We start from the raw sequence: 26,387 nt of genomic DNA on the forward strand, positions 1-26,387 counted from the left end.
TAGAGTCTGAGATGTAGATTTTTTGTTTGTTTTTTTCTGTCGTTTCTTTGAGCATTGCAAAGTCTGGACTATTGTTTGGAAACTGCTTTATAACCTTTCCTATAAGAGCATATGTTTCTCTAGGATTATTGCTGATGTCTTTCCTCATTGCACTAACACGCACCTGCATGTTTCAGATGATCACTTCAAAAAGTACATTTAGTAGCTCGTGGCTGCAGCTTACCCAGTGGAAGCAGTAAGGAAGTACTTCATTTTTCACCCTGTTTTTGCATTTTGCCTTAGTTTTTTTTTTTTTTTTGTTGTTGTTGTTTTGTTTTGTTTTTAAAAAAAACAACAACAACTCTTTGAAATGAAGAGGATGCACTTTCTTTTTTTACATAATTTTATTTTTTACACTGCCACATGTATATTAGTGTGAACCTCCTATTGCAATACGTCCCCCAAATGCTAATCTCCTGAAATCAACTTTCCATTTCAAAGTGTGTGCTCAGAATAACTTCCATAAAATCATCCTCTTTAAGTGCCAGGTAGTCTTGTTTCATGCTCCGTGATCAGGCAGGGGTCAGGAGATGTCATCATCATAAAGTTGTCTTCTTTAGGCTTGTTTGTTTTAATATTGTTGTGACATCAACGAGTAAGCGTTGAACCTCTGCGTTATTTTCTATTAAAAAGACCGTGAGTCATCAAGAGGGGGGAGCTCCATCTCAAAATGACATGAGGACTCTGAGCCAATTAGTTTGGTAAAAGGTGGGCTGGTCCTCGGTCAGCTGTTGCGTCTCCGCTGTAAGAAATGTTCTAATCGAAAACGTACTTAATCTTCATTTAAAAGTGGACAAATTATTTCATTCTAATGTAAAAGGTAAAAAAGTTAAGTAGTTTCTTAACGAGTGATTGTTTTACAACAAATTAAAGATTTGAAGCTTCGGTTAAAGTCCTGTTTTTGATACTTTTTTTAGTGTTCCAGATCCTCCCAGCACTTTCTCCGCTGACCCATCGGCAGGAAGATAAGCTGAGTATAAAACCCGCAGTCTGAAGAAATGTGAAGTTTACGTTGAGGTTTTAGAAACTTGGAAACTACTTCGGAGTTTGTTGGGGCAACAGGTTGCTTGGTGCGTAACGGTGATGCGCGTAATCCAACTGAGATAAAGCTTTATCGAACAGGTTAATCCATTTTAAAGGAAAACTTAAACCTATTTGTTCCACTTTTTCTGGCTCTGGGGTTTGGAGATGGCAGAGGGAGACTTTTACACGATGGGAAACCGGCAGCGGTTTCCAAGAGATCCGTTTGTAGAATCAGCTTTCAGGGATCAGTCTCCGTTCAGGGACCAGCTCGCAACTCGGTTTATTGACGATGACTTTGGGATGCCACCTTTTCACGATGATCTCGGGATGGATTGGCCTGGGTGGCCTCGGCTGAGCACGCGCCTCGGCACTTCACCCTTTGGCAGCGGTTTGCGCCCAGGCTTCCCCGCGCGTCAGTCCACGGGAGGCCCCACTCTGTACACCAGGTACGGCGAACCGTCCTCACGGAGCTCCCCTATCACCACCGGTGGGGAGCCCTGGAAAGTCTGCGTCAACGTCCACAGCTTCAAACCAGAGGAGTTACACGTGAAGACAAAAGACGGATTTGTAGAGGTGTCAGGTGAGTTAGGAGGGTGTTGCAGAGATCAAAGATCAATGTTAACAGTTAACAATTTAATCAGGTTTATTGGATAAATCGAAGTTTAAGCTAAACACCTTTTTTCTTGTAGTTATTGTGACTCCTGTGACGTCTCATGCGTAATGACTGGAGGTCAGAGTGCACCAACTTTGTCATTTAAAATTCCTAGAAAATCAGTGTTATGTACTGGGCACATTTAAACACAACACATGATTTCCAAGCATATATAAGGTGGGTTTATTAGGGAAAAACAAACATATATTTAAATGGAAATACAATATAAACAATACGCATGTTCCATGGCACATTGACTTTAAGCCATATAATTTATGGGATGTGTGGACCCCAAAATAGAGTAAAGAAATGTACTACATTTTAAATATAAACATTATTGTATGTTTAAACACTTTGGTGAAACCTTAAAAAAGATTAAGAAAACTTTTAAAGAATACATTCAAAGGCATAAAATACCTGAAATCTACAGTATTCACACAATTCAGATTCTCTAATCTGATTTCTTTTTTACAAAGTATTGTATTTTCCCCGATTTGACTCCTTCGGTACAATGAGAAGGCCTCAGTAGTTTAACTTAGTCTCAGCCATCATGAGTCTTGAAATGAAAGAGCAGGACAGATTTTGGGGGACTGGGACTTGCAGGTTGGCTGGCAGATCCTCAAGCTTAGACACCTGTTTCAGATTCTTGGAGTATCACTCCCTCAGCTACTCATGAGCTCAATTTAGATTTAAGGGAAGGCCTGTGACAACAGCCTATGTTTACAATAAGAGAGGCAGCGTGCTGCTGCAGAGAATGTTCTAGAAATGAGACTTCGCTTTAACCCAGCTGCGCCTCTGCTGGTTTTCTCTCAGCTCATGCCACTGATTACTGGTGTCAGTCGTGGAAACTGTTTTCAGAGACAGATGAATTCCAGGGATGTCCGAAGCTTGAGAGGGCACAGGGGACAGCACCCCTCCACCCCCATCCAGCTCTGAGTTTTTTTTAAACACATTGTTGGTATGCCAGTTGGGTTATTCAGTCAGCGTCATGTTGGCCCTGCCTTTCTGCCACAGTGACTCAACCTGCTCTAAAAGTGTAGCAGAGAATGCAGTAAAAAAGCTTGTTAGAGGTGTGCACCACACGAGTAAATTTTGAACACTCATGTTGAAAGCAAAAAGGGGCAAAGATAGGCTGAAGGGCACTAATGGTTGAGCACAAACAAAGGACCATGTTAGTTTTTAAGCAGGACTCTGCTGCAACTGATAAAGTGGAGCTTTTTAAAGCTAAAGTTGGTGCTGCTTTCTCCAAGCAGATTTACACAGACCAGATGAAATGCAAAGGTGTGCTAAAGGTGGAAGTTTTTCTTGAGCTAATGGTTTCAAAATGAGCACAACATTGTTACAAAAAGGTCTCTTGGATGTTTGGGCCTGATAGATGGATAAACAAAGTCTCTCCAGTTATAATAATTGGATTGATGTTTTCCTTCCAGCCATTTACCAAGTCTGTATTACCATATATTTGAAAATTTTTCAGTAAGAAAAATAATTATTTTCTTGTAGAACCTTTTGTAACCACAGAATTACGCCACTTCTCCATTAGTTTAGTTTTAAAATAGTTTTTATTTAAAAATTAATGGTTTTATTAAAAACAAAGATCATGTGTTGACTGGGTCCCACTGATGGTTCAGAAGCAATGTTCAACATTAATGTAAAAGATAAGCAACGTATGTTCTGCATCTGAGGAATGATGGTATTTCTTATCTCCAGCAAACACAAAATACTTATCTTTAAGATTCACTGCGTTAATAACTTGAATACCTTCACCCAGGTGGGAGTAAATTTACTTTTGCTTAAGCATTGGGCAGTCATTCATGTGTATAATGCAAACCACTTCTCAACCCTGTAAGGCTTACACATTACATTTCATCACCACCTTCCATTACACAAGGCACATCTGCAATTTGGTATCAGTATTAAAAACATGGAAAGGCAGCGCCTTGTTGAATTTCTCTCAGACCAGATCATCATCATTCCTGAATTATCTCTTGGGATCAGTTTTACGTCAGACGTCATGCTGAGGTCTTCAAAATAATTTCATGACCTCACCAGTGACCATGGCTCTCTTCTCTGCAGAACATCAGTCTCGATCTCTGGTGGACTCACCACTTCCAACAGGCTAAGACGTCACAGCAGAAGTATAGGGTAGCACATAACCGAGACTGTAGTCCGCAAAGGGTTCAAGGGGTGGGGCAGGCCACGCTGCCTGCTGTGGCGTTGACATTTAGCAGTCTGAGAGCAGCTGCTAGCAAGCTCGACAGGCAGGCTGGTAATAAACAGCAGAGGGAGAAGGTGGAAATAGAGGCGAGGGGCTTTCCAGGACAGGCTGTCCTTTACTGCTTCAGATCTGTGTGTCTCTGCAGGACAGTCATTCATGGAAACAATTAAAGAAAACTGGAAGTGAAGGCATTTTGGCATGTGCAATGCAGTCCCAGGGCTTGCACACTGCAGGGATTGAGCAATGGAAACGTTGTGTGCCAAGTGAAATGTGCTCTGAGATCAGCAACATCAACACCTTTTTTTTATTGACATCCATACACGAGGTTTAAACAGTCACATGTGTTCGCTCCTTGGCATTGCTTATTTATTTCACATTGTTGAACTTCATGGCTTTTTAAGTCACGTAATGTTGCTCAGCATGTTCTCGTTGCTGATTGTTTTTTCACAAACAGGAAAACATGAGGAGAAGCAGGAGGAGGGAGGCATCGTTACAAAGAATTTCACAAAGAAGATACAGTGAGTATTGTATGCCTGCACTATTTTTCTCTGTTTCTGTGCATCTGAACCAAAAAGAAGCTTAAGTTTTAATACCACATATTTTGGAACCGGTAAAAAATTAAGCGTTGTTTTGTTTTTTGTCTTTTTTTCCTAATCATCAGATTAATGGCTTCATTTAGTGGAGAAATCTTTGTTAAGCTGTTATAATCTCTTGTGTCTTTCTCTAATGGCTTTGTACCAGCAAAAATATTATTATTGAGCAACTTACTGTGTTTAACTGCATCAAAGTTATATATTGACTGTCATATCTGTGGTTGAGCCTGGGAGATGAAATACCAGGTTACATATACAATGTTAAATTCAGTTTTCCCTTATCAGGCATGTTTTCTCAAGCTGTTTTTTTTCAAAAATTTTATGAAACCTTGGGAAGAGGTGGCGCATGCGTGAGGGGCAAATACATTATATTTCCTTTTAAAATTGTAAAACAAGGCATTGACCTTGGCAAGGGATATTCTCTGTGTCCTTTTTAAGTATAAATGTAATGGATTTACCTTTTTCTGTGCCCGTAGGATGAAAAATCTCTCTTCAGCTAAACCATTTACACTAAAGGCACAGATTGCATTATATTCATGGTTCTGGAGAAAATAAAGCCTTGGGTTCAATTTGTTATTACATACAAGACCTCCTTCAGAAATCTGTCTTAATACAGCTGAAATGCTGTGCTTTTTATCTGTAATGGATATGAAAACAGTTTCAACCAGTGTACTGCCTTTCTCAGACATTGGCTATGTTGACCCTATTCAGTGTGTTTAAGTTGCAGCATCCAGACGCATAGACATTACATTTATGACCCCACAAATCGCAGTCAGAGCTAGACAGGTCACTGGAGGAGGACAGAAACATCTTTGCAGACACACACTGTTAAGCTAATGTAAGCCTAAATCTATGTAGCAGTGCTAATCACTATATGACAGTATTAGATAAAAATCTCTAAAGCCTTCTTAACTTAAACAGTTCACTGATCAGCTGCAACACTTTACTGTATTTGAAGCTACTGCTGATTTACAAAGAGATTTCAAGATGAAACAAAAACAATCCATAAAACAATCACACAAACAGTGTCCATGTCTGGAGTGTGCTAATGCTTAATAGCCACAATTCCTATTTAAATTTGTTCTCACTTTCAATTATGTTTTTATTAATACTAAAACTCTTGTTCCATATTATGAGTTTGCTCATGTTGAATATCAGAAAGTTTTCTTTGCTTGTTTTTCTGCAGTACAATCTGAAAATGTTCCTTCTTTGTCGTTAGATTTCCATGTTTTTCCGCTGTGGGGAAGATTAAATGTCTCTTTCTGTGTGTCAGAAGCATCACCACACATTCTTAATTGTTTTGAATACAGAAAGATTTTGCCTGGTGTTTATAACCTTAGTTTTTGTTGTTTCAGCTTGTTTAGAAAGAGCCTGATTCTCTAAATAACATGATGTACTTTACTCGCAACACCTCCCACAAAGATTAAGCATTGGTGTGTAGAGGAGTTTCACCCATAAAAGTACTGTAGCCCATCCAAGCCAAATAGACAGCACAAAGGTTTCCACAACCTCCCCATCTCTGCGTCTTGGCTTGTTTTAATTAGACGGTGGGAAAACTTCAAACAGCAGCATTAATTTGCTGGCATGAATCGGTTTCTTGTCTGCTTGTCAGCCCAGTTCTGCTAATTTCCTCTTTTCTAATGAGGAAGCAGGTTCCCTGTAGCCCTGGACCAATCAGGTGCAATGCAAATTTAATGGAAAAGTTGTGAGATCAGGTCTGTGCCCTGAGTTAATCATAAGTCAGTAAGAGGCTGAATGTGTAGAGGGGGAGGAGTTGGGGTAGGATGGTAATGGATCACTTATAAATAACTGCCCCCAATAAACAAATCCACAGCCTGTGTGACATTTCGATAGAAATAGCGATGTAAGCACATTTTTCCTACTAAAACCTACTAAAACTGATTGTAGTGTCTTTTTTATGCAGAATAGCAATAAACTCCTTTATATATTAGTTTTTATTTTAAAAAAAGTAAAATGTTAAGCATTAACACAGCAGTAATAATTATAATCACACTTACTGCCTGCAGAAGGTTGGGGGGGGGGGGTTGGACTTAATCAGGCAAGATCTACTGATACCATGTCTGGGGACCATTATGCAATCCAGGCTAGACATATTGATTTGAAAATATTCGCTGCTCACATTATTAGTCTGGATAGAAAATAAGCAAAAGGTAAAAATCTGAAAATTGTTGCAAGAAAAAATCACTTAAACTTTTTCTGGTAAAGAGCTTCTGATAAAACTGTTCTCAGAGTACCATTAAAATTATATTTATCAATCTCAAACAAGAAAGAAATATGTTCAATTTTAAACAAAAATATTCATTGCTGGGGGCAACAGGTGACTTTTGAACCTGGGGTCATGTTGCTCAACTGCAACAAAACAGCTGTTATCTGTTTGTGACAGCATGAGTGGTTAGTTATTCAGAAATCTCTTCTACTCCTGGTGTCCATGTCTCATCTTGCTGTGCTTCAGAATCTCTGTAGGGGAAAAGCATATCGGACAGTTTTCTGGCAGTTTTACAAAATCAATGCCTGAGATAAACTGTGCGCTTGCCAAAGTTAAATAAACTCCCCGAGCTGGACAGATAAGGTTTTTGCTTGAGGCTCACGTAACTGGCCGTCTGAGTGGTTTGACTTTGTCAGAAGGGGCAGCTTTGCTTAACAGAAATTGGCTTATTGAGGGAAAGGGAGGCTGCGGTGAGCTGATTAGAATTATTTAAGATTAATACTGACACACTGACTTTAAATACTGAATTTTTTTACGTAATAACTGTTTAGATTAAGTTAACAGCTTCTTTGTGTAGCATCCCCAGTTCTCTAAACAATGGTTCATAAACATCTGGTGACTGAGGAGACCAACTGTTCAACTTCATTTCCAGTGTGGGGGGTCTGACTTGGGATGTTATGGTTTGATGCGATTTGGTTCACTAAGTCCTGATCTGTGTTGTATTTCCATAGCTAACTGTACCCTTGCAGTAGGTGCAATATAAGCCAGATAACGGTAAATGTGCACATACGTAAAGGAGAAGAACACAACATTAAAAAAAAGACGAAAAAGGTAGACACCCAACAGTTTGTATTCTTTCTTCTTTCCATGTGGCTTTAAACAATAACAATCCACCATACACTTAAAAGTGAGACTGTTCACGCTTTGTTCTTTAGATGAGTCGCAGAGAAAAAGACATTTCTTTCGACCAATCAACAGTGTCAGCGTGTCAAGCTCTACCTCTTGGGGTTGGCTTGGTAAGACTGGGGCACCAAAGGGCCACCTTCCCAGGTTTTGCCTGCAAAAGAATGTGTGCTGCTGACCCATCCCCTACTGAGCCAGACCCGTTGGTGGAAACTGGGCTTTGGATCTTTAAGGGAAAACTGTTCCATCATTGAGTCATACCGGATTCAAGCTGCTCAACAGTCCTGGATCTTCTTTGTAGTAGTTTCTATTTCATGATGCATCAAATATGTTCAATTAATCAAAAAAGAGCAGAATTCTACTTTCCATAAGTCTATTTTAAATTAGCTTAGACCAGGTAGCAATAATTCATGGATCAGAATCACCTATGGCTTTCTTTTTTACAAAATAGAGCTTTCATTTTTAATTTTTGGGTGGCATAGAGAACTGTCATCACAGACATTGATTTCATAGCCCAATAACATGCATGTTAGGTTAACTGATAATACTAAACCAATGATTGGACCACTGTTTGTCTCATTTGTCTCTGTGTTGACCCTGCAATAGACTGGTGACCAGTCTGGGGTGTACCTGCCTCTAGCCCAGGGGTGTCAAACTTCGGTTCTCAAGGGCCACTGTCCTGCAGGTTTTACTTATTTCCTTGCTCCAACACACCAGAATAAAATCAAATGGATCCAACAGCATCTTGTCAACTTCTTCACAATAACCCATTAATTTCAGTCAGGTGTGTTAGATCAGGGAAACAATGAAAACCAGCAGGATACCGGCCCTCGAGGACTGGAGTGACACCCCTGCTCTAGCCCAATGTTGATTGCAACAAAGTGCAAATGAAGTGGGTATAGAAAATAGATTATGTCAAAACATTGCACTTTGATGTAATTTACCTTTTACACACAACTGTTTCTGGGATTGGGGCTGTGAAAATCAGAAGAATAGGACATACTAACGTCATGCTAGCATTTTTTTCTGGAAGTGTTCTTCTGCGCTTGCATTTAGCCACAGTTTGCATTCTTTTAATCCTTCTTTAACATTTCACTGAAGTGATTGCAGTTATTTTCCACATATTTGCAAGTTGTTTGCTACAATATATTGAGGTCATTGTGTGTGTATGTGTGTGTGTGTGGTAAAGTAAGCTTGCATTACTAAAAGCTAATCTGTGGTTCTCAAGGTGATAATAAAGCTTGTATTGTTTTTGAAAACTGTAGCATTTTGAATTCTGAAATTAGTCACTTTGACATCCAGGTATATAACCTTACTTTGAAAAAAAAAAACAAAAAACGAGCAAAAATATTGTCTCTTTTTTTTTAAAAGAGAAAAAGTAAGGATTTCCAGTGGAGGGTGCATACTGTATTTGACATTGGAGTCTTGGCTTTTAAGCCTCTGGGCCTTCATTTACACTCCCACCTGACATTAGAGTGCCCTTGGCCTTGCAATTCATCTCTTTGGGCCCCAGGTATTGCTCTTATTCTGTCTAAATCACCATGCAATAACCCTACTGTTGGACACAGGATTGTTGTATCTCTTTCTATTTCATTTTTATGATGTTGAATTATAAGCACTTCATTTAGTTTTTAGTGACGGTTTTGAGCATAGAAATTGCTCTTAGGGAAGGCTCAGTGATGTCTGTGTACACAAATAGGCCTGATGTAATATCTCTGTCTGGCTTCTCCCTATTCCACTCTGACTTGTATTTCACAGTGGAGTTGGAAGTCAGTGGAGGGTCCTCTCTAATTAAATGGAGGGTAGAGCAGCAGCCTCCTCCTCTGAACATGTCAGCCTGGTGTTTATATTAACTCCCAAAGCACTTGGCTGCTCACACAGAAAACCTACAACACCCATATTTGGCCACACTGTCTTAGTGTATCTGAGTGTGTGTGAATGTGTATGTGTGCCCCAGCTGCAGCTTTTATTGTACCTTTTTTTTTTTTTTTTTTTTTTTTTTGCAAAGTGAGGCTTATTGACTGCAAAACAGTAAAATTGAATAAAATTAAAAAAGCAAACTATAAAAAAAGAAATCGCTCCAGCCTCTATCAGAGAAGATGGCTACAGGTAACGGAAATATACAATACTTGAAATGTGTGTGTTAAACTCTGTAAGTTTTAGAAACCTTACTCTTGGACCTGGAGGATTTTTATTGGAAACTCTTAACGACTCTCATTTTATGCCCTGAATGGGAGATTTTTGTTGTGAGTCTAGAATCAGTGCTAACCAGGGAGGACAGACTGGCAGGTTTTTTTAATAGTTTCCTCTAGACGCACAGCACTAAAATCACCCAAATGGAGGAGGCTGTTTGTTGGTATTGACAAAATTTCAATAAAAACTCCCAGCTTTTAACAATGTTTCCGCAGCAGCTCTATAAAAGAAAATTTTGCAGAGTTTTGCATGACCTTTGAACAGGACCTGAACTCCTTCTCTAGGCTGTTTCTCCTCACTGCTCTCCTTATTTTAAGCCTCCCACACATGCTTCAAAACATTCTGAACTCACAGCAGCTTAAAGATTTTTTTTTTATGGAGTAAACTTTATAACTAAACTGAATTGAAACATTCAGATGTGATATGCTCAGACTCACTTCCCCTCTTCTGTTTTATCAGGATCCCAACAGATGTGGACCCCCTGACAGTTTTTGCCTCCTTGTCCCCTGAGGGAGTCCTCATCATTGAGGCTCGTCAGACGCCTCCATACTACCTTGTCAGTGGTGAAGGTGCCCAGGGAGGAGAAACCCAGGCTGTGGAGGCCCCCAAGGCCCAAGAGGCCCCAGTGGTCTAAACTAGCACACCATCCTGCTCAGTCAGTTATAACTTTGATTTGAAATTTATAGCCTCGTCTTCATGTCGCTGTTGACACTGGTGATTTAAAATGTGTAAAATATCTAATGATTACAGACAAGTCCTATTTGATACCTGTAGTTAAGTTGTACAGAGTTTAATACAGGAACGCCTCACCCTCCCATTAACAGCTGCACCAGGGTTTTACTCTTCTTTAAGGGCAACTAACAATATTTTTTTTATTATTTCAGACATTTGTTTGTTTATTGTAAGGCTATTAAGAGCATATTCATTTCTGAAGGTTTGCACTCTAATAAAACAAACATCAACAAAAGGGAAAACAGAATCAGGATTTTTCTTAAAGGTATTTAGTTTTAGTTTAAGAAAATTGACTTTTTGTAAGAGTTGCTGATTTATTTTCATTTCTGATTCTCTTTTAATTAAAAATTTCACATGTGAAACCAAATGAGACGTTGTTTCTGTTCCACAAGGCTTCCTTTTTATACCAAAAGTAACAAATGAGTGAATTTAAAAAAATATAAGTATAAGAACATGCAGTTAACGCTTAGCTTATTTCACAACATTTTTTATTTAAAATTGTCAATACTTTCATTTAACCTTGTTTTTTGCATTTATAAGCAATTTTCTTTAGTCGGTTAACTAATCCTTTATTTATAAATGATTTCCTGAGCACTAGTAGTCTTTATTTTAAGTGGTTTAAGAAGAGAGTTATGACACACATCAACTAAGCATAAATACACACTAACCAGTCATATCATTAACCCTTTGAACCCTGTACCTAGACTTATTTATGATGATTGCATACCCATGATAAAATGACTATCTATGCAACCGCAAGGTCTATTTTAATACTTTTGGAGTCATAGTTAAAGGAAATATCAGTACATGGTGAAGAATAAATAAAGATGGCACACAGCACAAATGAAAACAAATGAAGTTTTAGACTCACCTAAAAATATTCAATTTCAGGATCAATATGAATATCCCTTTGAATTTATGCGGCTGTAGATCTAAAACGCTATTACATCATAGTACAATATATGAAAATGATCTCTGCAAAGACCAACTCTGATGGTAAATGAACTTGTCCTTATCTAGCGCTGTTCCAGTCAGCTTGACCACTCATAGTGCTTTACACTACCTGACATTCACACACACTCATACCCCAATAGGCACATTGGAAAGCAGTGTCTTGCCCAAGGACACGTCGATATGTAGTCAGGGAAAACTGGAATTGATCCATGGACCTTTCGGTTGGAAGACGACTGCTCTTCCTCCTGAGCTACATGAATTGAAGCTTAACAAAACTAGAGAGGTTCTAGCACAGACTGTTCAGGTCTCTAACATGGCCGTTTTGGCACCTTTTGGTACAATCTGTTCAATTTTCAGTTTCACAAACTTTTTAACCTCATAGGGCAAATCTTTTGCAGTCAAACCTGTTCATTGAAAGAAAATATTTTTAAAAGTTAAAACTGCTTACAGTTGCAGTGAGTTAACCTGCTCACCTTTTTACAATAAATAATTTTCCTGGGAAAACCTGGATCCTTGCATTTGCATGAGTGTTTGAAATTTTGTACCCACTATCATGCAAATACTTCTAGTGTATGGACTCTTGAGTCTATGTACATGCTGTAAATGTGGCTGTGAAGACTGGTGCTCATGGTGTATGACCACAGTAAAGGAGAGTTGGAATGATCCAATAAGAAAAACCTACTTAATTATAATTTGTGGTATTAAAGACAGGTACATGACGAAATACAACAAAGTCATGAAAACATACAGAGCATCTTACTGTATTTTGACTATACTTGTTTGCAGTAGCCTTAATCAGCCATGACTGTATTATGAGGTGTTATTCATTTATTGATTATACTGTTTACAAATGCAAAATAAGGGGAAAATAAGGTTTTTTTGCAATTAGTTTGTTTTGTTGGTATATACATGTTATTAACAGTAAATATATTTAGTGGAACAGTCTTTGCACCATATAATAAATTATTTGTCTTTATTTATTTGTGTGCCTTGAGCTCCTGTGGGTGTTTATCTTTAAACATGACAAGAAACAAAACAATATATGAGCATATCTTTTACTTAAAGGGTGGTTTGTGTGCATTAATACTGTATTCTTCCAAAGGGTATTGTAAATAAGCTTTAATATGTGCCAAAACATTGAGAATATTAATATGAAATGTTCCACATTTTGCTGTGGGGTTTGTTTTTTCTTTTCTTTTCTTTTTTTTTTTTTTTCTTTTTCTATTTTGAACATTTAGGAAGACAATTGCATGATTTTTGATTTGCGTTATGCTTTCTTTTCTGTTGATGTCTTTGTATTGATTCATGGAATAAAAACCGTCCAGCCAATCTTACAGTGTCTCTTAACATCTGTGTCTTTCATTGAAAACTGGGCCACTCACGGGCCTGCTTCCAGGGATCCAGAGAGCCTGTGGTGTTACTGTTGGACAACAGAAGGAACTGGGCAGCAGCTTAGCGGAGGGCTTAGTGCTGACGGAGATTGGCACTGCTACATGCTGGCTGCAGGATGGACCGAACTCATTGAGGCAGCCCTGCCAGAGCTATTGAATAAAAACTGGGATAGTTCCATTGCATGTTGCGTGATGCAAAATAATGTAATCTCCTTTGTGTATTGGAATCGAGAGGGATGATCAGTGTAAATTGAAAAAGTTTCTAAACTGGAGCTGCACTGTAGAAAACAACAAAAAGACTTCCATAGTTTTGGTCTTGTAAAGATTGTGTGAACTCACATCAGCTGATGTTTTTATGCTTCTAGATTATATGTGTGGACTACAGTTATGCTGTTGCTATGGCAACAGTAATATTGGAATAGAGTCTGTGAGAGGTGTTTATGTCAGAAGGACTTCTCTGAAACAGCTCATTACAAAAGGTGCAAACATGAGGTCTTAAAGGTTAGTTGTGGATGTATGTCTCACAAGTTTGATCTTTTTTTATTGATAAACAGCTCCAAATTTACAAAGTAAAAAGCCTACAATATATTTTAAGATTATGAGGATATAAAAAAAATGTAGACACAAATAACGCATGACGCATTTTCATTGTTAGTGCTTTATTAGCTCCAGAGAAAGCATGGTTATATGGCTATTTAATTGATTAAAAGGCATGAGTAGAACTAGTGTAAGGCAGGTTTTGCAGGCTAACTTTTCTTCTGTTTACTTAGTGTGTTCTTGCTTCATGTCAGCAGCTTCCAGCTCCTGGCTCTGGACCTCGCTTTGAGGACTTTTACCCATCTCTTGCTCCTCAGGCTGGGTGACATCCTCTGCTCCCTCCTCCTTTGCTTGGATAGCTACAAGCACAACTGCTTCTTGGGTGGATGTGCTCAAGTTTTCTTTGCTTTCCAGAGTTTCATGGTGCTCAGAAGATTGTTGCAGACATTCAGTGCTTTCATCCTCTGCAGTATCTGAAGGATGCAACTCTCCAGCTGGCTTTTCAAAGGTTTCCATCTCAGTCTCAGTTGTGGCACCGCCAGGCTGAGCTTGTTCCCTTTGATCTTCTTGTTTTACTTCCTGTTCTCCATTATCTTCTATCTCCACCTGGATTTGTGGATAAACATGCAAAGGATAGTTCATGTTTCTTTTAAAAACTGAATTAGCAAGGCAGTCATTCTATATGAGGAAAGTCAAGAAGGACCTGCTGCTGGATGCAATCAGCAAACATGATTTGGAAACTGTCTCGAAATGTCCAGTTTACAGGAATGATTTAATACTCTCTTTAGCTGACTCAAACTGGCTCCAGATTAGGAGGCCGTTTTGGCCTATCCCTGTGTGGTATCCATGTATAGAAACATATACAGTATATAGAAGAATATATAGATATATATATAGATAGATAAATATAGAAGGAGGGGTGGTACTGATCTTCTCCTCCAACTCTGGCAAGAATACAAATTAGTGATCTTTACCTTTATTGGAATGAGGATGGCAGAGGGAGCAGAGGTTTCAGGAACTGGGGCTTCCACAGTCAGGATGCCATCCACAGAAAGAGTGGAGACCATTTTGGTAGCATCCACCTCACCTGGGAGCCTGAAAATGACTCATTGTTGTTTACAAGATCACTGCAGACAGTGCAAATACTGAAACAAATACATATCATCTCATTTTTCAGCTCAGTGAACGTTTTAGAGATTGGATCCTATGGAAAAACATAACATCAGTGATGCATGTTTTGCTGCTGATTGGTTGTTTATGGGGGCTCAAACTGCACATTTCATCATTTGCAGGTTAATATCTGTGTTTCCTTCTCTTACCTATATTTCCTTGTAAAACATCTGGCAATAAATCCATGCTCATCTGGCTTCTCCTCGTGTTTCCCTGTGGATGGTTTACCGTTTATGGGAAGAATGTGAGGACACAGAGGAATCAAGCAACACAGAAAAACCACTCAACACAGAAATTAATTTCTGCCACAGAGCTGTGATTTTAATTTCCCAAAGCACATTATTTAAGCAGCTCTCTAATTTTATCACATTCAGCTTTCTCTCTGCCAATGTTTGGGGTTTTATGGGGCTTATTCTCTCAGCTGTAAGAAAAGTCCATTTAGATAATTTTGCTACTATCTGAGATAACTCACTGAGACAAGATTATTAATAATTTATCAAGACTGGAAACTATCCTGTGTGTAAAAATAATTTAGCATGATAACAACAGAAACTTTTTGGAGATGTTTAATTAACACAGCTGCGTACCTCCCACTTCCAGGAATCCATCTCTAATGCTGAGAAGAATCTCTGAGGGGGAGAAGTGAGCCACATCCAAGCTGACCCTCCACCTACTAATCTTCTGGCTGGGATGATGCATCGAGTCAGAGATGTGGGGCACAAACAACGGAGCGGGTACGTACCCCGGCCACAAGCAGGCAGCCAAAGTCCTCTGGAGCTGGTCCACATCCGTCCAACGAGGGTACCCTGGCTCCAGGAAAGGTGGAAGGCCGATATCCTGATTGAAAAGCTGGCTGGACTGCCACCATTTTCTCAGAGGGTACCAAGGAGCAGCTCTGTCATCCTTCCCACATGACATCTCTGTTTTGGCTTGTTCTTGCATATTTTGAGAGAAAAAATAAAAAAAAATTGATATAAAACCACAGCCCTGTTTGGAAGACCCTCCAACAGTAATTTGTGGGTATTTAAGGTTAAATTTCTTAGCTAAAACCTTCTTATTGAAAAAGTGGATGATGAAGGAAATTCAGCAAACCTGTGTGTGGTAAGACAGAGAAATCTCTGAGGGAGTTTATATAGCACTCCCTTCTGCTTTAGCACTTATTAAGCACTCATGCCAATCCCATGAGAAGAGCATGCGGGCATGGGGTGATGGGTGTGGAAGCCAGGCTGTTACCTCTCGCTGGCCTGAAGACGGCAGCAGACTAATTAGTCATATTTATAGCTTTTAAAGGTTTAATGGGAAATAGCGAGCAGTTGCCCATGGTTTGTGTTTGAACTGTTACATCTGTTGCCCGAAGACCATTCTTCTCACATCCCAGTGAACTCTATTCTGTCAGCGATGACTGGGCTCCTCAGTCTTGTCATGAGCCAGTCATACAGCCTCATCCCCTCTGTGTTTCAACTCTCAGAGGACACTGTAGCAGCAGTTTGTCTGGAGCATGAAATATCTCTGCTAGAGCCTGAAAAGGACATTAACTGCTCTCTTTTTGTTAGTGACAGTGTCAGTAGCACATGTGTGTATTGAATGCACAAAGCTGCCGTTGACTCCATTTTTCTTTTGCTGTGCAAAAGGATGTTTTAAAAGGATTATTATTATTCCCCCTTTTATCAAGTGTGACAGACTTTTGAACAGTGTGCCTTGAGATGCTGGCATACTGTCCAGTGGAGCACAAAACAGACTGAGCAGATGTTTCTGACACTGTGATGCTTCATCTGCAGATTGTGTCCATAGGTCACACTGTGAGAGGTTGCCCTGAGATCATTTACTGCTGCTGGTGCTGCCTGAAGGTTTTATTAAAAATTTCAATCTCTGTTGTGAAACTGTCTTAAATGGGAGGGGACTGAAAAGAAATTTAGCAGGTACAAGTAAAGAGGAGACGAGGATGGTTACATTTTTGTACAATCACTGTGAAATGTTTGATTATTCCTCCATCAAAGTAACGTCTGAGGCAAACGGACAGGATAACCCCACTGTTTGTCTTTCTGGCAACAAGATTTAACACAAAACTTGCCCAGCTAAATGTAGTGAAACTTAGTTTTATTGACTGATGTGTTGTGGATCTGCATCACTCCATGTAAAAACAGGGCATTGGTCTTTTGTGTAAAATGTGTTTTTTGAGTGTCCCCGTATTGTTTTTTTTTTTTTCTTTTACAATCAGAGATCTTTTAAGCAAATGTTTGAAGGAAATAGAAACATTTTGCAAAGTCTGCCATTTAAGATTTATGCACCTGCTTTTTCAAAGTGCTTTTCTTGCGTTTAAGATATGCATCTCCTCCTTGCTATTTACACTGAGGTCTTTCTGATAACTGGACAGCTTACTTATGCTTCAAGAAATAAAATGTAAAAAGATAAAGTTGAAAATGATTGTCCCTTGAAATGAATCAGATACTCAATGTACCAATTTGTATCCCCAAATCGGATATGCTTATCTTTTTTTTCTCTCTCTCTCTTATCTCAGTGTTTCTTTGTGCGTGTGTGTGTGTGTGTGTGGGGGGGGGGGGGGGGGGGGGGGGATGTTAATGTAATGAGTGTGTGGGCCTGTAGCTGTTTACAGACACATGATGCACATATGTTTCGATCCAGCACAGCAGGATAAACTTTGGTATCTGTGTCCATACTGTGAGGTAGATTATTCGTGGGTAATGTTTAAAATCATCTGGTTAAGCTTTAGTTTGGGGGGGTTGAAATCAAGGTGGCTTGGACTGCAATGATGCTAAAGACATGACGCTTGAACATGCAGATTAATGGACCAACTGTACAGGGATAGAAAATTATTATTGATTTGGAAACATTATCTTGGTTTATTAATTTTGATTGATCACACAGGGAAGGGTGATTCTATCAAAGCTATAACCTTGCTTAACTCCAGTGAGATCTTAAGTCTAACAAGGGATTTGAAAACATGTGTAATCAAATCTGATTGTCTTGAATTCTGTAGAAAACAGGTTAAATTTGTCCATTAAATGGATTTACAGCTTTTAGTTTTACAATAATGAAAATGTGGACACGTTGATTTATATTTAGTGATTGAGACAATGTCTGCCTCCTCCAGGAACCAATCAGATGACTTTCATTCCCTCTGGTCCCCTGTGACTGGCTACATCACCTAATGTAGGTGGAGGATTGCGGCTTCACTGGGATGGGGGTGGATATGGGTGGGGGGTCCCTGGTGGCTTCGGGTCTCCGGTTGTCTCCTGGGTGGGGATCTCGGCCGCTCCGCTGCTGGGTCGGCTGGGGGTTCCGGTCTGGGCGGGCGGCATTGGGTGGGCCCCGGGGTGGGGCTGCCTCGTGGCGGTGGGGGGTGGCTGCCGGGGTGCCTGGGTCGGTGTCCGTCGGCCCCTGGCCGGGTGGCCGGTCAGGCCCGGGGTGGGCCGGGTGGGGGCCCCGGGCTCTGGGGTGTCGGGTCTCCCCCCGCTCCTGGGGGTGGGGGGTCTGCCGCTGCTGGGGGGGGCTGGGCCCGTCCGGATGTGCCGTGCCGGGGGTTGGTCCATGCCCTGGTGCTTGGTCGCAGCCCCGGAACCTGGGTGGGGGTGTGTTTGTATATAGGTGGGTGTGTGTGTGTGTGTGTCTGTAGGTATGCTGGTGTGTGGGTGGGTGTAGAGGGATGTGTGTGCTGTATGTGTGTGTGGGTGTGTATGAAGGTCTAGGTGTGTGCGTGTATGTGTGTGTGAGTGGTGTGCGGGTGTGTGTGTGGAGGTCTATGTGGGAGGTGTGTGTGGGTGTGTGTGAAGGTGTGTATAGATGAGTGTGTGCACGTGGAGGTCGAGGTGTGTGTGGAGGAGTGAAGGAGTGGGTGGAGGCGTGAGTATGTATGGAGGTGCTTGTGTGTATATGCAGGTATGTATGTGAGTGCGTATGTAGTGGTGTATGTGTATGGAGGGGTATGAGAGTGTGTGTGTATGTGGGCACCGGTGTGTGTGTTTATAGGTATGTGCGTGAAGTGTGTGTGTGGAGGTATGTGCACGTATTGAGGTGTTGGTGTATAGAGGTGTGTGAGAGGGTATGTGAGTGGCTGGGGGAAAAAAAAAAAAAAAAAAAAAAAAAGAGTATGTGTGCGTTTGCAGGGGGTTAGGACGTGTCCTCTGGGGGGCGCCCTGGCCGGGTGTTGGGGGCGTGGGCCTGGGGTTTCCTTCCTTTGCCTCGCCCCCCTCCCACTCAGAAAGAGCAAAGTGGCCCCTTGGGCTGGTGGCTGGCCCCTGGGGGGGTTCGTGGCATGCCTGGGTTGGGGTGCCTGCTCCGGGCCTGTGACGCCCTTCGGGGCCGGCGGGGGACGGGGGCGCCCTAGGCCACTGGCGGGTCGTCTTCCAGGGGGGAGGCCTACTCCCCTCTGGACCTACATCTCCTGACCCCTCCCCTCCCCCACTCTTCACTACATACACAGGTAGGGCTGTGGGAGGTGTGCTTGTTGCGCTGGGCGGGGCAGGGGGGTCATCATAGTGGCCCCGTTGCTTCGCCGAGCGGCAGCATGCCTCCCAGCTTTTAATTCCACTTAGTCACTGAGCACAAATAACATTTGCAACATACAAACACGTTTTGGGGGGTGGAACATGCGAGGTCAGGTGGGTGGGACTGCTCAGGTGGCCCTGCCCCCTCCTCAATGCAGTTACTGCCCCCCAATTTTAACCCTCTTTTTTTAATTGCAAACAGCACATAATATATTCCATCACTAGTGAGGGAGGGAGGGGGGATGGGGTCTTCAAGCGCCCCTGTCTCCATGGATGGCCCGGGGGCGGGGCGGGCCGGGTGGCCTGTCGCGTTGGCCCGGGGCGTAGGCGAGCTGTCCCGGGGGGTTTTGGCTGCTGGCCCTGGGGGGAAGGTGCTGTTTTGGGGGTGGGGAGTGGGGGGCGGGGGCGGGGTGGGGGGGTGGGGGCCTGGCTCGTGTCTCTTCGCCTCCTGGCTGGGGCTGTCCCCCCGCGGCGTGGGGTGGCGGGAGGATGGTGGTTGGGGGATGGTGTTTGTGTGTGTGTGTGTGTTGGGGGGGGGGGGGGGGGGGGGTGTGGGTGGGAGAGTGGTGTGGGTGCGGGGGGATGGGTGGTGGAGGGATGGTGTGTGGGAGGGTGGGGTGTGTGGAGGTGGATGCGTGGTGTGTGGGAGGGGGGGTGGTGTGGGTGTGGGAGGATGAATGGTGGAGGGATGATGTATGTGTGGGAGGATGGGGTATGTGTGGGAGAATGTATGGTGCAGGGATGGGGGAGTGTGTGGGAGGATGGATGGTGGAAGGATGGTGTGTGTGCGGGAGGATGGATGGTGTATGGGAGGGAGGATGGTGTGTGTGTGGAGGAGTGGTGTATGTTTGGGAGAGTGGGTGATGGAGGGGTGGTGTGTGTGTGTGGGAGGATGGGGTACGTGAAGGTGGATGTTTGGTGTAGGAGAGGGAGGACGGTGTATGTGTAGGAGAATGATGTATGTGTGGGAGGATGGGTAGTGGAAGGATGGTGTGTGTGTGTGTGTGTGTGTGTGTGTGTGTGGGAGGTGTGAAGGTAGATGAATGGTGTATGAGAGGGAGGATGGTGTATGTGTGGGAGGATGAGTGGTGGAGGGATGATGTGTGTGTGGGAGGATGGGGTAGGTGTGGGAGAGTGTATGGTGGAAGGATGGTGAGTGTGTGGGAGGAAGGATGGTGTGTGTGTGGAAGGATGGATGGTGGAAGGATGGTGTGTGTGTGTGGGAGAACAGAGTATGTGAGGGTTGAATGGTGTATGCGTGGGAGGATGAATGGAGGAGTGGAAGGAGAGTGTGTGTGTTTGTGTGTGTGTGTGTTGGTCTGGGGGGGGGCAGGACTGGTTCTCGGGGTGTGCGGCTGGGCGCTGGGGTGTGGGGCTGGCCTCTGGTGGTGGCCGTCTGGGCGGGCCGGGTCCCCCCGGGTGGCGTGCTGGCCCTCGGCCTGTGGGGGTGGGGGGTGTCCCTGCGCTCCTGGACCCGGGCCCTCTGCCCCGTCTGTCCCGGGCGGCCGGTGCTCGGGGGGGTCGGGGACTGCTGGCCTCGGCCCGCCGGGGCCGGTGCCCTGTGTCCTCGGGGCGGCTCCTGCTGGGGTCTCCTGCTGCTGCCTTCCTGGGCGGGCGAGTGGTCGTCTCTGTGGACCGGTCGGGATCTGTTGCCTGCGGGGGGGCTGGTGGCCTGGGTCTCGGGACCGCTGGCCTGACTCTGGCCTCTGTTCAAGTGAGGTGGCATCTGCATGATCACTCTGCATGGTCACTCCTTCCTGAACGTCTCCACACAGTCTTTGCGTCGCCGTGTGGCCGAGTTCTCCAACACATCCACACAGGTTTCTCTGCGCGTGTTCTTGAATACAGCAGTTTCACTTATATCTATTATCATATTTTTTTTTCCTTTTTTTTTTTTTTTTTTTTTTTTTTATTATTTCTGTTCTTATTATTATTACTCTTACTCTTATTATTATTATTGTTACTATTACCAACTAGCTGTGTAATGACCTACTGGCTAGGATGATCTTAGCTATATATGTTGTAAGTAGTATGAATTACATGGTCTTCTGTATGATGTTTCAAGTCCCCACCCGCACTCCCCACACCCTTTCTGTCCCTCTCTCTCCCCTCCCTCTTCTCTCTACTTTCTTGTCTCTCTCTCTCTCTCTGTCCCCTCCGGTCGAGTCCAGCATTAAGAGTCTGATTTAATAAAGTTTTTCATGTCATCAAGAGGGACTTTATACATGTAGTATAAATCCCTGCTTGATAGAGTAAAATTGCCCAGCATCAGACGGCAGCCAGACAATCATTCTGTTTGCAAAGATGCTGGACAAGACAGGTTAAAAAAAAAAAAAAAAAAAAAAAAAAAAAAAAAAAGATTTATATTTAGTGATTGAAAAACGACAAGTTACTCTTTTTAACTGGTCCTACTGTGATCTATTTATGATAAGAAAACACATTTAATTATTAGCGGAAAAGGGGGAGGAAATCAATTCTAGCTCCACACCCATTTAATTTTGTACTGATGATTTCAAATTCTCCAACATGCCCCAGACACTGTAAGACATAATAGCATGGGTACATACTGATAATTTTTATATATGTTTCTCATTTCATCCCAACCAGAGAGCCTGTTTGGTGACAGTGACAAAAATATATATATCAATCTATAGCCATGAGTTACTAAGTCAAGACCAGAAATAACTAACATATGGGAATGAGGTAATAAACTCATGGTTATGCATTAGCATTTATGGCACTGGCACACATGTATAGGGATAATTTGGATTTCATTTAATTTTATTTTAATGTTGGGAGGAATTATGTTGATGTAACCGAACTTACTGGGTTTGCCTAAATCAAGGATCACCAACTTCAGACCTCTGGAGTCAGTGTCCTGCAGGTTTTCACTGCATCCCTGCTGCAACATACCTGGTTCAAATGAAATAGTTCTCCAACAGCTTGTTGTCAAGGTCTGCACCAGCCTCTTAACGACCCATTATTTAAGTCAGGTCTATTGAATCTTGGACATATCGAAAACCTGCAGGACACTGCTCAAGAGGTCTGGAGATGGTGACCCTTGGCCTAAATTAATAATATGTCCTAGTTACAAGTTACAATGATGTCCTGTGATTACTATTGAGCACAGTATCATAATTAATAAGAGACAGCTACTTTGGCTGCTTAAGACGGACGCTTTAACACAGAAACAGTATGTTGACCTTGGGCAAGTTGTCAAGGCTTACAGAAAACATGACCACGATGTTTACCTTGTTCAGATGCATAAGTAATCTGTGGCTAAACAATTAATTATATCATCTTCCTATGCCACCAGATAGGTTTTGTGGTTTTGCATTCAGGTTTAGTGTATGGATTCACTGATTAGAGGCTATAGACAGCAGCTGAAATTGTTATGACTAATATTGCTAAAAGCTACACTTCACAAATTGAAGAACCACTACTTAATGATAGAAAGTATGTAGACAATATGAAATTGGACACTTAGCAAAATATTAGCTTCTTTCCATATTGTGCTGATTTATTATTAGGAAACTTATAGAGAATTTTTGTGCCTGTGTTTGTTTATTCTCTCCCCCCAGACTAGCTCTTTTCAACTTCAGTGTCCTGTATTTTTAGATATTCAGGTTGATTAATGTAAATTCAGCACTGGATATGACTAAAGGATATCTGAGCAGAACAAGGGGAAAAGAGAATCGCATCACCAGAAGCTAAAGCTGAAACTCATGGTGATCAAGTCTTTGACATCCATAAAAAAAATCAGGTTATCCTGAATCCCACATGTAAAAAAGTTATATTAGTTATTATTCTCAATAAGCAGTATAATTACCATCAAATTCATTACAGTTTATGTGTTTGTGGTAGAGATTGAGAGACTGTAGAATATATTCTCTCAGATGAGCTTCCCCGCCTCGTGCAAACACATCATCACCAAATCATTTTGATGTCGTGAATAAGGATTAACTTCAAAGATCTCTGACAGTTTTTATTTATCTCACCCCAAATAAAAAACTCTTTAAGAAGACCTCAAACTCTCTTTCTCTTTCTGCTTTCCTTTTTTTCCCCTCATTTCTGAGTCATCCCATCAACTGCTAAATATCAACAAGTCTTGATGATTGCTCCTGCTTTCCTTCCGTGGACTGCTAAAACCTGTCTCAGATTATACTTTCACATATATCTGTGTCATTCCTTTCACTTTATAGCAGGGCTTCTATCTTTCAGTCATCATTCTACCAGCACTTTCCACAGACTTCACAGAACCGTCGCATCCAAACCTGCCACTTCATCCAACTTTAATGGACACAGAGTTTTGTTTTGTTTTTGTTTTTTTTTTTGTTTTGTTTTTTTTTTTCAAGCTCAAGTGTGTGGCAAATTGATATTTTCTCACTCAGATGGGCAAGGTTTTTGGGGACTTGTAGTCAAATAATGGAACATACACACGCATTGCCTGGTTTAAAAAAATACTTCAATGTGATTTGAGTTAGAGGGGGTTTTAATGTTAGTTTTGAAGGTTCACTGGGCAGTTGATTGTCCCGATCAGTGGCACAGATGCTCTTCCTGATTCCCCTAAAGCCTGCTCACTAACAAAGCATATCTGAAGTTAGACATTGCCATTTCGGAGATGATTAGAGCCACCTACGCTCATGGGAGAGCTCAGTGGAGGCCAGTTATGCTGCAATCACATCATAAGGCTTCAAACAGCCCGCCATGGATCCACAGGATATTAGCTGATAATGCATCAAGGGGGATGAAGTGTCAAATGGCTGGTTTGTTCCTGTGGACACTGCATTCATCATAGTTATTGTGAGGCTGGCTCAGTTGCCAAAGTGGACCGTCTGTCCAACGAATAGAGAGACGTGGTCTGTATCAAAAGTGAAACATCAGAATGGAGTGGCTTATCTATGGAAATATATTTTTGGAAAGCCTTTTTATTTGTTATTGCAGCCAGCAATGAGTAGAATTTAAGAGAGAGTGATGCTTGAATTTCGATCTAACATCAAACAATGTGGCTGCTCAAAGAAATATGTTAGCTGAACTGGGTTTAACCATGCCTTCTGCCAGTCCATTGTCTCTATGATTTGAGAGAACAAGTAATGGCCCACATGCATTGTAAATCACCAAGAAAGGAAAACAAGGCAATTTCATCTTCTGCTCTGTGTTATTTTATTTGCAGTGCTTTTGATTCAGTCCTCTGTGGTGTTTTTAAGACAAATCCCATACAAACAGCATCTTACACTATTTGTGTGATTGTCCTGTGTGATTCTGGAAGCACACTTCGTAGTAATTTTTCAACACATACATACAGCAACATGCATTTTCTGTGTGTGTTCATGGGCATACAAACAATATTCAAACACTGAGATCTCTATTCTGCATGCCCACTGAAGTAGCAGAGAGGCAGCAACAGTGTCGCGCTTTGACTCAGAAGAGATTCGCAACAAATGAGCTCATCCATCAGCAGACCTGTGTGGAGACAAGGGGATGATGAGGAGGAGGGGGGTGAGGAGGAAGATAAAGAGAGAGACAGTGGTGAGGGGTTGGGGCTGCAGGAGAGGCAGAAGTGCACACAGAGAAATGTGGTGGTCGAGGCATATCTGCACCCTGAACTTCCTCTCTTGTCCTTTGGACGTTACATTTTGAAGGCTTGAGCTCTGATCGTTGTGTCAAGGTCATCTGAAGATCAGTCAAGTATCTAAAAAGGTGTGATTTTTGAGGAACCAGCATTTTTAACTTCCCCAAATAATCACACTCTAAAATGCATATATGTCACTTGAGTTTTTCTGAATAAAATTAAGATTTTAAAAAATGAAATAAACCTATGAATTTGGACATTGTTTGACTTCAAAGCTTCAATGAGTTGAAGATGGAAATAATTTCTGTATGGTAATCCTGAATCAGAGTTGTGAACCCAATACTTAGACCAAAATGTGGAGAAGAGGACCACTGACGGATCTGGAACAACATGTGTTCATAACTCATAGTCATTAACCTGTTTAAAGTTTGTCACCGATAGCATGAGAATTGCTTGAAGAACTGGACATCTTAAAACTCTAACAGTGTTAGATATTGTTGGAACAGTAGTAGTGTGACAGCATTATCTGCACATATGCTTTACTTTTAGTACTTTCCATGTTATCTTTTAGTTTTAATTGGTTTTGATCCTTTCTATTGTATTTCCTTTATTTGAATATGTATTTGTATTTGTATGTTTTATGATGTTAAGCACCTTGGTCAGCTTTAGTGTTGTTGTAAGGAGCTATAGAAATAAACTTTTCTTGATTGATTGATATATTACCAAAAGTATTAACTCACCCATACAAATGATTGAAATCAGGTGTTCCAATCACGTCCATGGCCACAGGTGTATAAAATCAAGCACCGAGGCATGCAGACTTTTTCTACAAACATTTGTGAAGGAATGGGTTGCTCTCAGGAGCTCACTGAATTCTAGTGTGGTACTGTAATAGGATGCCACCTGTGCAACAAGTTCAGTTGTGAAATTTCCTCACTCCTAAAGATTCCACAGTCAACTGTCAGTGGTATCATAACAACTCAGCCACAAAGTGGTAAAATGACTGAGCTGGGTCGGCAGATGCTGAGGCACATCGTGTGCAAAGGTCAGCAACTTTCTGCAGAGTTGATCGCTACAGACTTCCAAACTTCGTGTGGCCTTCAGATCAGCCCAAGAACAGTGTGAAGAGAACTTCATGGATTGGGTTTCCACGGCCGAGCAGCTGCATCCAAGCCATTTATGACTAAAAGCAATGAACAGCGTTGGATGCAGTGGAACAGAAGATAGTGGGGGAGGGGTTTAGATTTTCTATTGTTTTGTATGACTTTGTTCTGAATGTAGAATTACGATTATTTAGATTTTTGTTCCACTAATGAGTTAGTCTAAATTGTTTAAGTTCTGTTGGGAATTAAGTGAAGTTTGTTGTAGATAGTTATTTATGTTGCCTTCATGTGTCAAATTGTTTGACGAGCCAGCATAAAGTCTCCCTCGTGTGTCATTGTGACAGGTCAGTTAGTTTTCAGTTCCTCATGTTGACATTCTGTTTATTTGACCTCTTTTATGAGCCCAGAATTGTTCTTTTGGAATTTGTGTTTTTGTTGCTTTGTGGTAAATAGAAAAAGACTAGAACAGAATAGAAAACTCCTGTGCTCTCTTCATCCTTGACCTCGGTCCCTCACAGATGTCACAGATGTCACCTCAATTTACTATTTTATACTGGTTTGTCCTTATTTAAGAGACC

The 26,387-nt window shown here is 41.7% G+C and overlaps 2 protein-coding genes across 2 annotated transcripts; one reads left to right on the plus strand and one right to left on the minus strand.

Moving 5' to 3' along the window:
* The first annotated feature begins 955 nt into the window (after nt 1-955).
* On the plus strand, nt 956-12,865 carry hspb8 (heat shock protein b8). The gene is made up of 3 exons (XM_041998681.1): nt 956-1,642; nt 4,384-4,447; nt 10,305-12,865. Exons 1-3 carry the CDS (start codon nt 1,228-1,230, stop codon nt 10,477-10,479), a joined length of 654 nt encoding a protein of 217 aa, XP_041854615.1. The 5' UTR covers nt 956-1,227; the 3' UTR covers nt 10,480-12,865.
* Nucleotides 12,866-13,684: 819 nt separating this feature from the next.
* On the minus strand, nt 13,685-15,571 carry si:dkey-1k23.3 (heat shock protein beta-1). The gene is made up of 4 exons (XM_041998754.1): nt 15,217-15,571; nt 14,779-14,842; nt 14,434-14,554; nt 13,685-14,065 (listed from the first exon to the last, which is right to left on the minus strand). The coding sequence occupies exons 1-4, from the start codon at nt 15,569-15,571 to the stop codon at nt 13,685-13,687; spliced, it is 921 nt and encodes a 306-aa protein (XP_041854688.1).
* Nucleotides 15,572-26,387: the final 10,816 nt, after the last annotated feature.

Source organism: Melanotaenia boesemani, chromosome 11 (assembly GCF_017639745.1).
Source record: "Melanotaenia boesemani isolate fMelBoe1 chromosome 11, fMelBoe1.pri, whole genome shotgun sequence".
NCBI classification, from domain to species: Eukaryota; Metazoa; Chordata; class Actinopteri; order Atheriniformes; family Melanotaeniidae; genus Melanotaenia; species Melanotaenia boesemani.